Raw genomic sequence first — 13,460 nt, forward strand, 5'->3', positions numbered from 1 at the left:
CTTGTGATGCATATGGAAGAAACACTATGTCAAGCCAAACATGGCGTAACAAATGACACACTGAGTACAAATTACAATTGTCGTTTGCAACATTGATATTATTTAATGGATTCAAATAAAAACTCACAAAGAGCTCAGTACAGTAATCACAGAATATTTTTACATTCCGGCATTCGTCAGAAAAACCAACAAGATATTATCTGCGTCCCAATTAGGGCCCTACTGTAGCGCATTTATATAGGGAAACTGGTCCCAGTTGGGACACTGTACTTCGCAGGGCTGGGGTCAATTCAGTTATCTTCCCCCTCTTAACCTTAACCATTAGTAGAGGGGAATTGCAAAAACTGACCCAAGATCAGCATCTAGGGGCAACTGAACACTACTCCGGTGTAGGACAACAGGTCAGGAGCCAGTGTCTATGTCCATATCTTCAGTATCCTCAGACTCAGGACGACAAATCTCATCCAAAGCCAATTCTAACAAAACAGAAAACACGAGTTACACATAAAAGGATCATTGAATGTATAACTGGCCCGGGTACATGTGCAGTATCCACCCTCTATGACAGGGGGGGGGGGGTCAAACTTTATGGACCAAGATGTAGTGTGGCTTGGAGTGTTTAAAAAAATGACTGAACAAAAATAAACACAACAATTTCAAAGAGTTACAGATCATATGAGGAAATCAGTCAATAGAAATAAATTCATTTCACATGACTGGGAATACAGATATGCATCTGTTGGTCACAGATCCCTTTAACAAAAAGGTAAGGAGTGTGGATCAGAAAACCAGTTAGTACCATTTGCCTCATGCAGCTTGACATCTCCTTCACATAGAGTTGTTCAGGCTGTTGAATGTTGTCCCAGTCCTTTTCAATAGCTGTGCAAAGTTGCTGGATATTGGCGGGAACTGGAACATGCTGTCGTACACGTCAATCCAGAGCATCCCAAACATGCTCAATGGTTGACATGTCTGGTGAGTATACAGGCCATGGAAGAAGTGGGACAGAACCTTGCGACATGGTGCTGTGCATTATCATGCTGAAACATGAGGTGACGGTGGTGGATGAATGGCACGACAATGGGCCTCAGGATCTGTTCACCGTATCTCTGCACATTCAAATTGCCATTGATAAAAAGCAATTCTGTTCATTGTCCGTAGCTTATGCCTTCCCATACCATAACCATGGGGCACTCTGTTCACAACGTTTACACCAGAAAACGCCATACATGTGTTTGTGCGGCCGGTTGGACGTACTGCAAAATTCTCGAAAACGTTGGAGGCGGCTTATGGTAGATAAATTAACATTTAATTATTTGACACTCGTAGTCAGCATGCCAATTGCACGCTCCCTCAACACTTGAGACATCTGTGGCATTGTGTTGTTTGAGAAAACGGCAAATGCTAGAGTGGCCTTTTATTGTCCCCAGCACAAGGTGCACCTGTGTCAAATCAAATTTGATTGGTCACACACGTATTTAGCAGATGTTATTGCGGTGTAGCCAAAGGCTCCAACAGTGCAGTAGTATCAGACAAATCTAAAAGTAAAATGTAATTAAGAAATAGAAAAATATTAGGATGAGCAATGTCAGAGTGGCATTGACTAAAATACTGTAAATACAGGATGGAAACATTGTTATTAAAGTGATTCCATGTTTATGTAAATGGGGCAGCAGACTAAGGTGCAGGGTTGAGTAACTGGGTAAAGGCCGGCTAGTGGTGGCTGTTTAACAGTCTGAAGGCTTTGAGAAAGCTGTTTTTTCAGTCTCTCAGTCCCAGCTTTGATGCACCTGTACTGACCTCGCCTTCTGGATGATAGCGGGGTGAACAGGCAGTGGCTCGGGTGGTTGTTGTCCTTGATGATCTTTTTGGCCTTCCTGTGACATCGGGTGCTGTAGGTGTTCTGGAGGGCAGGCACCTCTCTGGAGAGGGTGGTGCGGTCTGACCACCAACGCATCACCGGGGGCACACTGCCTGCCCTCCAGGACACCTACACCACCTGGGGGCGGCCTGTCAGGAAGTCCAAGACCCAGTTGTACAGGGCGGGGTTCAGACCCAGGGCCCCAAGCTTGATGACGAGTTTGGAGGGTACTATGGTGTTAAATGCTGAGCTGTAGTTGATGAACAGCATTCTTACATAGGTATTCCTCTTGTCCAGATGGGTTAGGGCAGTGTGCAGTGTGATTGCATTGTCTGTGGATCTATCGTGGCAGTATGGAATTTTAAGTGGGTCTATGGTGTCAGGTAAGTTAGAGGTGATGTGATCCTTGACTAGTCTCTCAAAGCACTTCATAATGACAGAAGTGAGGGCTACGGGGCGGTAGTCTTTCAGTTACCTTTGCTTTCATTGGTACAGGAACAAATGGTGGACATCTTGAAGCAAGTGAGGACAGCAGACTGGGACAGGGAGAGGTTGAATATGTCCGTAAACACTCCAGCCAGCTGGTCTGCTCATGCTCTGAGGACAGCAGACTGGGACAGGGAGAGGTTGAATATGTCCGTAAACACTCCAGCCAGCTGGTCTGTTCATGCTCTGAGGACAGCAGACTGGGACAGGGAGAGGTTGAATATGTCCGTAAACACTCCAGCCAGCTGGTCTGCTCATGCTCTGAGGACAGCAGACTGGGACAGGGAGAGGTTGAATATGTCCGTAAACACTCCAGCCAGCTGGTCTGCTCATGCTCTGAGGACGCAGCTGGGTATGCCGTCTGGGCCGGCAGCCTTGCGAGGGTTAAAGCGTTTAAATGTCTAACTCACGTCGGCCCACAGCCTGGTAGTGGCCCACGTTGGTGGTACTGTGTTATCCTCAAAGCGGGCAAAGAAGGGGTTCAGCTTGTCTGGGAGCAAGACGTTGGACTCCTCGACATGACTGGTTTTCCCTTTGTAATCCATGATTGTCTGTAGACCCTACTACATACGTCTCGTGTCTGAGCCGTTGAATTGCGACTCCCCTTTGTCTCTTTGTTGATGTTTTGCCTGTCTGATTGCCTTACGGAGAGAATAACTACACTGTTTGTATCTGACCATATTCCCAGTCACCTTGGCATGGTTAAATGCGGTGGTTTACGCTTTCAGTTTTGCACGAATGCTGCCACACTGCCATCTATCCCCGGTTTCTGGTTTGGTTTTAATAGTCACCATGGGAACAACATCCCCTATACACTTCCTGATGAACTCAGTCACAGTATCCATGTATATGTCAATGTTATCCCAGTCCGTGTGATCAAAACAATCTTGAAGCGTGGTTTCCGATTGGTCAGACCAGCGTTGAATAAACCTTAGCGCAGGTACTTCCTGTTTGAGTTTTCTTTATTTGCATTGTGTGCCCCCCCAACCCCTCTTTTTACGTTGCTGCTACTCTCTGTTTATCACATATGCATAGTCACTTTAACTATACATTCATGTACATACTACCTCAATCAGCCTAACTAACCGGTGTCTATATGTAACCTCTCTACTGTATATGGCCTCGCTACTGTATATAGCCTCTCTACTGTATATAGCCTCGCTACTGTATATAGCCTCGCTACTGTATATAGCCTCGCTACTGTATATAGCCTCGCTACTGTAGGCTACTGTATATAGCCTCGCTACTGTATATAGCCTCGCTACTGTATATAGCCTCGCTACTGTATATAGCCTCGCTACTGTATGTAGCCTCTCTACTGTATGTAGCCTCTCTACTGTATATAGCCTCTCTACTGTATATAGCCCCTCTACTGTATATAGCCTCTACTGTATATAGCCTCTCTACTGTATATAGCCTCTCTACTGTATATAGCCTGTCTTTTTACTGTTGTTTTATTTCTTTACTTACCTATTGTTCACCTAACACTTTTTCTGCATTATTGGTTAGAGCCTGTAAGTAAGCATTTCACTGTAAGGTCTGTTGTATTCACGTGACAAATAAACTTTGATTTGATTTGTCTATAGGAAGGGGGGAGCAAAATGTAGTCGTGATCTAATTTGACGAAGGGAGGGTCGGAAGCGGACCTTATAGGCATCCCAGAAGAAGGAGTAGTAGCGGTCGAGAGTTTTTCCGGCACGAGTCCTTCAGTCAAAATGTTGATTGAACTTCGGTAACGTTTTCCTCAGATTTGCTTTGTTGAAATCTCCCGCTACAATAAATGTGGCCTCAGGACATGTGGCTTCCAGTTGGCACAAAGTCCAGTCAGTGCCGAAAGAACTTTACTTCCATGTAAACTGGAAACCATATATCCTGAGGCTGCATTTATTGTAGCTGGGGATTTTAACAAGGCTCATTTGAGAACAAGGCTACCTAAATTCTACCAGCACATTGATGGTTGAACTCACTTGAGCAAAACACTGGACCACTGCTACTCTAACTTCTGCGATGCATACAAGGTCCTCCCCCCTGCCCTCCCTTCGGCAAATCTGACCATGACTCCAGCTTGTTGCTCCCCTCCTATAGGCAGAAACTAAAACAGGAAGCGCCCGTGCTTAGGTCTATCCAACGCTGGTCTGACCAATCAGATTCCACGCTTCATGATTGCTTTGATCACATGGACTGGGTGGTAGCCTCAGACATTAACATCGACGTATACGCTGACTCGGTGAGTTATTAGGAAGTGCATTGGAGATGATGTTGTAACCATGGTGACTATTAAAACCTTCCCTAGCCAGAAACCGTGGATTGATGGCAGCATTCGCGCACAAAACTGAAAGCGCAAACCAGTGTGGCGTCAGGAAAATAACCTCAACGTCAACGAAACAAAGGAGATGATTGTGGACCTAAAAAAACAGCAGAGTGAGCACCCCCCTATCCACATCGACGGGACAGCAGAGGGAGCACCCCCTATCCACATCGACGGGACAGCAGAGGGAGCACCCCCTATCCACATCGACGGGACAGCAGAGGGAGCACCCCCTATCCACAGCAGAGGAGCACCCCCTATCCACATCGACGGGACAGCAGAGGGAGATCCACGTCGACGGGACAGCAGAGGAGCACCCCCTATCCACATCGACGGGACAGCAGAGGGAGCACCCCCTATCCACATCGACGGACAGCAGAGGGAGCACCCCCTATCCACAACGGGACAGCAGAGGGAGCACCCCCTATCCACAGCAGAGGGAGCACCCCCTATCCACATCGACGGGACAGCAGAGGGAGCACCCCCATCCACGTCGACGGGACAGCAGAGGAGCACCCCCTATCCACATCGACGGGACAGCAGAGGGGCACCCCCTATCCACATCGACGGGACAGCAGAGGAGCACCCCCTATCCAAGTCGACGGGACAGCAGAGGAGCACCCCCTATCCACGTCGACGGGACAGAAGAGGGAGCACCCCCTATCCACGTCGACGGGACAGAAGAGGGAGCACCCCCTATCCACGTCGACGGGACAGAAGAGGGAGCACCCCCTATCCACGTCGACGGGACAGAAGAGGGAGCACCCATCCACGTCGACGGGACAGAAGAGGGAGCACCCCCTATCCACGTCGACGGGACAGAAGAGGAGCACCCCCTATCCACACGACGGGACAGAAGAGGGAGCACCCCCTATCCACATCGACGGGACAGAAGAGGGAGCACCCCCTGTCCACGTCGACGGGACAGAAGAGGGAGCACCCCCTATCCATGTCGACGGGACAGAAGAGGGAGCACCCCCTATCCATGTAGACGGGACAGAAGAGGGAGCACCCCCCTATCCACGTCGACGGGACAGAAGAGGGAGCACCCCCCTATCCATGTCGACGGGACAGAAGAGGGAGCACTCCCCTATCCACATCGATGGAACAGTAGTGGAGAGGGTAGTAAGTTTTAAGTTCCTCGGCGTACACATCACGGACAAACTGAAATGATCCACCCACACAGACAGCATCGTGAAGAAGGCGCAACAGCGCCTCTTCAACCTCAGGAGGCTGAAGAAATTTGGCTTGTCATTTATAACCCTCAAACTTTTACAGATGCACAATCGAGAGCATCCTGGCGGGCTGAATCACCGCCTGGTACGGCAACTGCTCCCCCCACAACCGTAAGGCTCTCCAGAGGGTAGTGAGGTCTGCACAACGCATCACCGGAGGAAACTACCTGCCCTCCAGGACACCTACAGCCCCCGATGTCACAGGAAGGCCATAAAGATCATCAAACTCGACGTCAGTACAGGTGCATCAAAGCTGGGACCGAGAGACTGAAAAACAGCTTCTATCTCAAGGTCATCAGACTGTTAAACACCCACCACTAACATAGAGAGGCTGCTGCCAACAATACAGACTAAAATCACTGGCCACTTAGATAAATGGATTTAATAAAAGGCATCACTAGTCACTTTAAATAACGCCACTTTAATAATGTTTACATATCCTACATTACTCATCTCATATGTACATACTGCATCTTGCCTATCACGCATTCATATATTTATATGTACATATTCTTATTCCATCCCCTTACATTGTGTGTATTAGGTAGTCGTTGTGAATTTGTTAGATTACTTGTTGGTTATTACTGCACGGTCGGAACTAGAAGCACAAGCATTTCGCTACACTCGCATTAACATCTGCTAACCATGTGTATGTGACCAATGAAATTTGATTTGATTGTAAGAAATAACACACAAAAAAAAACAAAATACTGTAAAGTTGCTTTAGGATCTAGAATCAGAGCTGCTGTCTGTCTGTCGGCGCCATCTTTGATCGTGCTGTTTAATCAGCTTCATGATATGCCACACCTGTCAGGTGGATGGATTATCTTGGCAAAAGGAGAAATTCTCTCTAATTTGTGCACAGAATTTTTGTTCGTATGGAAAATCCCTGGGATCTTTTTTATTCTTCAGCTCATGAAACATGGGGCCAACACTTTCCATTTTGCGTTTATATTTTTATCCAGCGTATATTGTATATTTTATTTTACAAAAACCTATAAAATAAAAAAAAAGATTTGTGGGGCGGATGTGGGCCGCGGGACATAGTTTGCCCACTACCTACCTTCACTCTCTGAGAGGTGGGGGATCCTCCTGAAGGTGTCTCTAATGGCAGGAATCATCTGGTCATACATGTGGAGGACAGGAAGACAGTGCTCTGAGAAGCTACTGTTGTTGAGGAAGAGCCAGTGGAGCAGCATCAGAGCCTCCCTTAGCAGATCAACCCCAGGAGAGGAGCACCACGCTGGGCTTTGGATCGTTTCCTCGCCCCCAGGGCTCCCCTCCACTCGGCCCCGGAGGTCCAGCCACTGCCTGTGGAGTAGCACCACTGTGGTCTTCACTACCTGCGCACAGAGACAGGCAGACAACCACCGTCAGGAGATGTTTGTAAATAATCAGGGTTCCTACTCATAAGACACTGAAAAGAAAAAATGTCCATGTCAACAGATAAGAATTTCCATGGACAGACACCAAAAGGCACTTTGGTTGACCAACTCTCCAAAGCTCTGACTATGGAATTAGAATGAATTAAATGGCGTCCCCATTCGGGTCGTTACGGTGAGAGGTTCCAACAGCGTCCCCATTCAGGCCGTTACGGTGAGAGGTTCCAATGGCGTCCCCATTCAGGTCGTTACGGTGAGAGGTTCCAACAGCGTCCCCATTCGGGTCGTTACGGTGAGAGGTTCCAACGGCGTCCCCATTCAGGTCGTTACGGTGAGAGGTTCCAATGGCGCCCCCATTCAGGTCGTTATGGTGAGAGGTTCCAATGGCGCCCCCATTCAGGTCGTTACGGTGAGAGGTTCCAATGGCGTCCCCATTCAGGTCGTTACGGTGAGAGGTTCCAACGGCGTCCCCATTCGGGTCGTTACGGTGAGAGGTTCCAATGGCGTCCCCATTCAGGGTCGTTACGGTGAGAGGTTCCAACGGCGTCCCCATTCAGGTCATTACGGTGAGAGGTTCCAACAGCGTCCCCATTCAGGCCGTTACGGTGAGAGGTTCCAATGGCGTCCCCATTCGGGTCGTTGCGGTGAGAGGTTCCAATGGCGTCCCCATTCAGGTCATTACGGTGAGAGGTTCCAATGGCGTCCCCATTCAGGTCGTTACGGTGAGAGGTTCCAATGGCGTCCCCATTCAGGTCATTACGGTGAGAGGTTCCAACGGCGTCCCCATTCGGGTCGTTACGGTGAGAGGTTCCAACGGCGTCCCCATTCAGGTCGTTACGGTGAGAGGTTCCAATGGCGCCCCCATTCAGGTCGTTATGGTGAGAGGTTCCAATGGCGCCCCCATTCAGGTCGTTACGGTGAGAGGTTCCAACGGCGTCCCCATTCAGGTCGTTACGGTGAGAGGTTCCAACGGCGTCCCCATTCGGGTCGTTACGGTGAGAGGTTCCAATGGCGTCCCCATTCGGGTCGTTACGGTGAGAGGTTCCAACGGCGTCCCCATTCAGGTCATTACGGTGAGAGGTTCCAACAGCGTCCCCATTCAGGCCGTTACGGTGAGAGGTTCCAATGGCGTCCCCATTCGGGTCGTTACGGTGAGAGGTTCCAACGGCGTCCCCATTCGGGTCGTTGCGGTGAGAGGTTCCAATGGCGTCCCCATTCAGGTCATTACGGTGAGAGGTTCCAATGGCGTCCCCATTCAGGTCGTTACGGTGAGAGGTTCCAACACCCCAAGCTATTCATTTTATTTCTATACCGCTGACAAACAGCTCTGCTTCTTACCTCACTGTGGCACTGACAGGAAGACTCAACAAACACACTCCACGTGGAAGCTTTCCTATTGAAGAGACTGGTCAGGAAACGCACCACCTGCCCATAGAGAACAGACAGACAGCATGCATAAACAGACAGACAGCACGCATAAACAGATATACAGCATGTATAAACAGACACAGACAGCATGTATAAACAGACACAGACAGCATGTATAAACAGACAGACAGCGCATACAAACAGACAGACAGCATGTATAAACAGACACAGCCAGCATGTATAAACAGACAGGCAGCGTATATAAACAGACAGACAGACAGCATGCATAAACAGACAGACAGCATGTATAAACAGACAGACATCATGCATAAACAGATATACAGCATGTATAAACAGACACAGACAGCATGTATAAACAGACAGACATACAGCATGTATAAACAGACAGACATACAGCATGTATAAACAGAAAGACAGCATGCGTAAACAGACAGACAGACAGCATGTGTAAACAGACAGACAGACAGCATGCATAAACAGACAGACAGCATGCATAAACAGACAGACAGCATGTATAAGCAGACAGACAGCATGTATAAACAGATAGACAGACAGCATGCGTAAACAGACAGACAGACAGCATGCATAAACAGACAGACAGCATGCATAAACAGACAGACAGCATGCATAAACAGACATACAGTATGTATAAACAGACATACAGCATGTATAAACAAACAGACAGACAGCATGTGTTAACAGACAGACAGCATGTATAAACAGACAGACAGCATGTGTAAACAGACAGACAGCATGTGTAAACAGACAGACTACATGCGTAAACAGACAGACAGCATGTATAGACAGACAGCATGTATAAACAGACAGCATGTATAAACAGACAGACAGCATGTATAAACAGACAGACAGCATGTATAAACAGACAGACAGCATGTATAAACAGACAGACAAACAGACAGCATGTATAAACAGACAGGCATCATGTATAAACAGACAGACAGCCAGCATGTATAAACAGACAGACAGCCAGCATGTATAAACAGACAGACAGCATGTATAAACAGACAACATAGTAGTTGTGATTTTGTTCTGTTTTCAACAACAGCTGATCTGAGGTAAAGCAACGTTACCTCCACCTCCAGCTGTGACCAGTGAGAGTCTGTGACGGTCTTGTCAGGTCTGGAGGTGATGTACTGGAAAACCTTCAGTAACGGACACCAGTCTGGAGGGACGACAATATCATCAACACCACATACAGAGTAATACACATGTACTAAAACGTGCCTTACATCTCTTCAATTGATTGTTCACTTCTTCCAGCTCTGAAAACGTTGGTAAAGTACAAAACGTCATCTAATCAATGAATGTGAAGGAGACCCAGTCATGACAGAGGAGGCCCCCTAGTTACCTGTATGACAGCAGAGGAGGCCCCCTAGTTACCTGTATGACAGCAGAGGAGCCCCCCTAGTTACCTGTATGACAGCAGAGGAGGCCCCTTAGTTACCTGTATGACAGCAGAGGAGGCCCACTAGTTACCTGTATGACAGCAGAGGAGCCCCCTAGTTACCTGTATGACAGCAGAGGAGGCCCCTTAGTTACCTGTATGACAGCAGAGGAGGCCCCCTAGTTACCTGTATGACAGCAGAGGAGGCCCCTTAGTTACCTGTATGACAGCAGAGGAGGCCCCTTAGTTACCTGTATGACAGCAGAGGAGGCCCCCTAGTTACCTGTATGACAGCAGAGGAGGCCCCTAGTTACCTGTATGACAGCAGAGGAGGCCCCCTAGTTACCTGTATGACAGCAGAGGAGGCCCCCTAGTTACCTGTATGACAGCAGAGGAGGCCCCCTAGTTACCTGTATGACAGCCGAGGCCGCGCCCCTTAGTTACAGAGGAGGCCCCCGTAGTTACCTGTATGACAGCAGATTCTAAAAGCTAGCTCATCGCTGTGGGCCAGGCCAGCTAGTAGGGAGACAGACAGAGACAGGGTCTGGTAGGACGAGTCTAGAGACAGGCAGCGAGACAGAGCCGGACTGGACACAACACACTGGAACCTGCAAGGAGGTAATACAAAACATGACATAAGTAAACATAGTAGGCTCATGGCCAATCCTCAAAAAGGGCTTTAGTATTTGAGCTACCCCAAGCCGTGGAAGAACAAAACACAACCGTGTTTTTCCACATCTCTAATGTCTCCCATTTAATACATGGATTGTTGTGGACATTTTTTTTTTACTACAAAAATTGGTAAATTGATAGATATTGAGACACGCCCCCTAAACTCAAAACATGAGTGGAAAGTTAAGTTCCTCGGCGAACACGTCACAGACAAACTGAAATGGTCCACCAACACAGACAGTGTGGTGAAGAAGGTGCAACAGCGCCTCTTCAACCTCAGGAGGCTGAAGAAATTTGGCTTGTCACCTAAAACCCTGACAAACTTTTACAGATGCACAATCGAGAGCATCCTGTCGGGCTGTATCACCGCCTGGTACGGCAACTGCACTGCCCTCAACCGCAAGGCGGTCTGACCAACGCATCACCATGGGCAAACTACCTGCCCTCTAGGACATCTACACCACCCGATATCACAGGAAGGCCAAAAAGATCATCAAGGACCGCATTACCTCTCAAGATCATTTTCATCGGTCATCGTCACTGCCATGTATATTCCCCCCAAGAAGACACCACGACGGCTCTCAAGGAACTCCACTGGACTATGTGCAAACAGGAAGTCGCATATCCCGATGCCGCATTTATTGTAACTGGGGACTTCAATAAAAATACATCTGAGGAAAATGCTACCGAAACTCTATCAACACATCTCCTGTGATAGATAGATGCGCAACACGGACTCTGGAACATTGCTACACTCCCATCTGGGATGGCTGCAAGGCTCTGTCCCGCCCTCCCTTCCAGCAAATCAGATCACACCTCCATTCTGCTCCTCCCGTGGTAAGGACTGTTCAACATTGTTCTGACCACGCGAACTGGGAAACGTTCGGGTCACCTCTGAGAATAGTATAGATGTATACACCAACTCAGTGACTGGGTTCATCAGGAAGTGCATAGAGGATGTTGTTCTCACTGTGACGTTTCGAACGTAATTCAGCGGCTCAGACACGACACGTATGTGGCAGGGACTCCAGACAATCACGGGAAAACCAACCCCGACGCCTCGCTCCCAGACAAGCTACACACCTTCTTTGCCTGCTTCAAGGGGCCTGACGTGGGACCCCAATGCTCACAAGGATTGTGTGCTCTCATTCTTCGTGGTTGATGTGGGTAAGTCATTTATGCGTGACTCGCAAGACTGCCGGCCCAGAATGGCATCCCAAGCCTCATACTCAGAGGATGCACAGACCAGCATGCTGGAGTGTTTACAGACGTATTCAATCTCTCCCTATTCAGTCTGTTGTACCCACTTGCTTCAAGATGTTCAAGATCATTGTTCCTGTACCCAAGAAAGTAAAGGTAACTGAACTAAATGACTTTCGCCCTGTAGCATTCACTTCTGTCATCCTGAAGTGCTTTGAGAATCTAGTTAAGAATCATATCACCTCCACCTTACCCGACACCCTAGACTCATTACAATTTGTATACCGCCCCAACAGATCCACGGACGACGCAATTGCCACACTGCCCTTTCCCACCTGGACAAGTGAAATACCTATGTAAGAATGCTGTTCATTGACTACAGCTCAGCCTTAGTACACTCCAAGCTGATCATTAAGCTCGGGGCCCTGGGTCTGAACTAGTGGTCGACCAATTAATCGGCGTTGTGACAATCGGTCATCGGCCTTTTTGGACGCCGCTTATGGCTGATTACATTGCAATCCACAGGAAACGGAGTGGCAGGCTGACCACCTGTTACGCGAGTGTAGCGTTCGAAAAGGACCTTGTGGATGCAAGGTGCCGTGGTAAGTTGTTAGCTAGTATTAAACTTATCTTATAAAAAACATTCAATCTTAACATAATCACTAGTTAACTACACATGGTTGATGATATTACTAGGTTAACTTCTTAACAGTTTTTTAGACATAGTTTCAGGCTTTTATTTTGAAAAATGAGCGAGAAAGATAACATCGCGTCATTGTATGGCTGGGTGCCAGCAGCGTTTTGTATGCGCAACAGAGTTTGGGCAGCTATTGCCTTTCCCTCTCCTACTGAAAAAGACAGTTGCGGTTAATATATTATCGATTATATATTTTAAAAACAACCTGAGGATTGATTATAAAAAATTAATATTTGGTAGCATTGCCTTTAAATTGTTTAACTTGGGTCAAACGTTTCGGGTAGTCTTCCACAAGCTTCCCACAATAAGTTGGGTGAATTTTGGCCTACCTGGTTAAATAAAGGTGAAATAAAACATAAATAAATGGGTCTCGTTGGTATGCAAGCTGCATCTGCTGAGTGCCAGCACTCAACTGTTGTAGAAACTGATCACTACACAGCCCCAATACCCTCCCAGTCATACAGGAAGTATACTGCCCTTGTTGCTGTAGTTGCCCAGAACTACAACCACTACTGTTAGCTGTGTAACCTGGTCAGGCCCCAACCACTACTGTTATCTGTTTAACCTGGTTAGGCCCCAGAACTACTGTTAGCTGTGTAACCTGGTCAGGCCCCAGAACTACAACCACTACTGTTAGCTGTGTAACCTGGTCAGGCCCCAGAACTACAACCACTACTGTTAGCTGTTTAACCTGGTCAGGCCCCAACCACTACTGTTAGCTGTGTAACCTGGTCAGGCCCCAGAACTACTGTTAGCTGTGTAACCTGGTCAGGCCCCAGAACTACAACCACTACTGTTAGCTGTGTAACCTGGTCAGGCCCCAAC

The 13,460-nt window shown here is 47.9% G+C and overlaps 1 protein-coding gene across 1 annotated transcript in view; it reads right to left on the reverse strand.

Annotated features, from left to right (window-relative positions):
• Nucleotides 1-77: 77 nt before the first annotated feature.
• Nucleotides 78-13,460, reverse strand: part of LOC112235152 (ATR interacting protein) — a 38,444-nt gene continuing 25,061 nt past the window's right edge. The window contains exons 10-14 of the mRNA XM_042324915.1: nt 10,532-10,674; nt 9,753-9,844; nt 8,611-8,697; nt 6,954-7,233; nt 78-476 (exon numbers count right to left, since the gene is read on the reverse strand). Of these exons, the coding sequence (XP_042180849.1) occupies nt 403-476; nt 6,954-7,233; nt 8,611-8,697; nt 9,753-9,844; nt 10,532-10,674 (676 nt within the window). The 3' untranslated portion in view covers nt 78-402. The remainder of the gene's footprint in view (nt 477-6,953; nt 7,234-8,610; nt 8,698-9,752; nt 9,845-10,531; nt 10,675-13,460) is intronic.

Source organism: Oncorhynchus tshawytscha, linkage group LG07, assembly GCF_018296145.1.
Source record: "Oncorhynchus tshawytscha isolate Ot180627B linkage group LG07, Otsh_v2.0, whole genome shotgun sequence".
Classification (NCBI taxonomy): domain Eukaryota; kingdom Metazoa; phylum Chordata; class Actinopteri; order Salmoniformes; family Salmonidae; genus Oncorhynchus; species Oncorhynchus tshawytscha.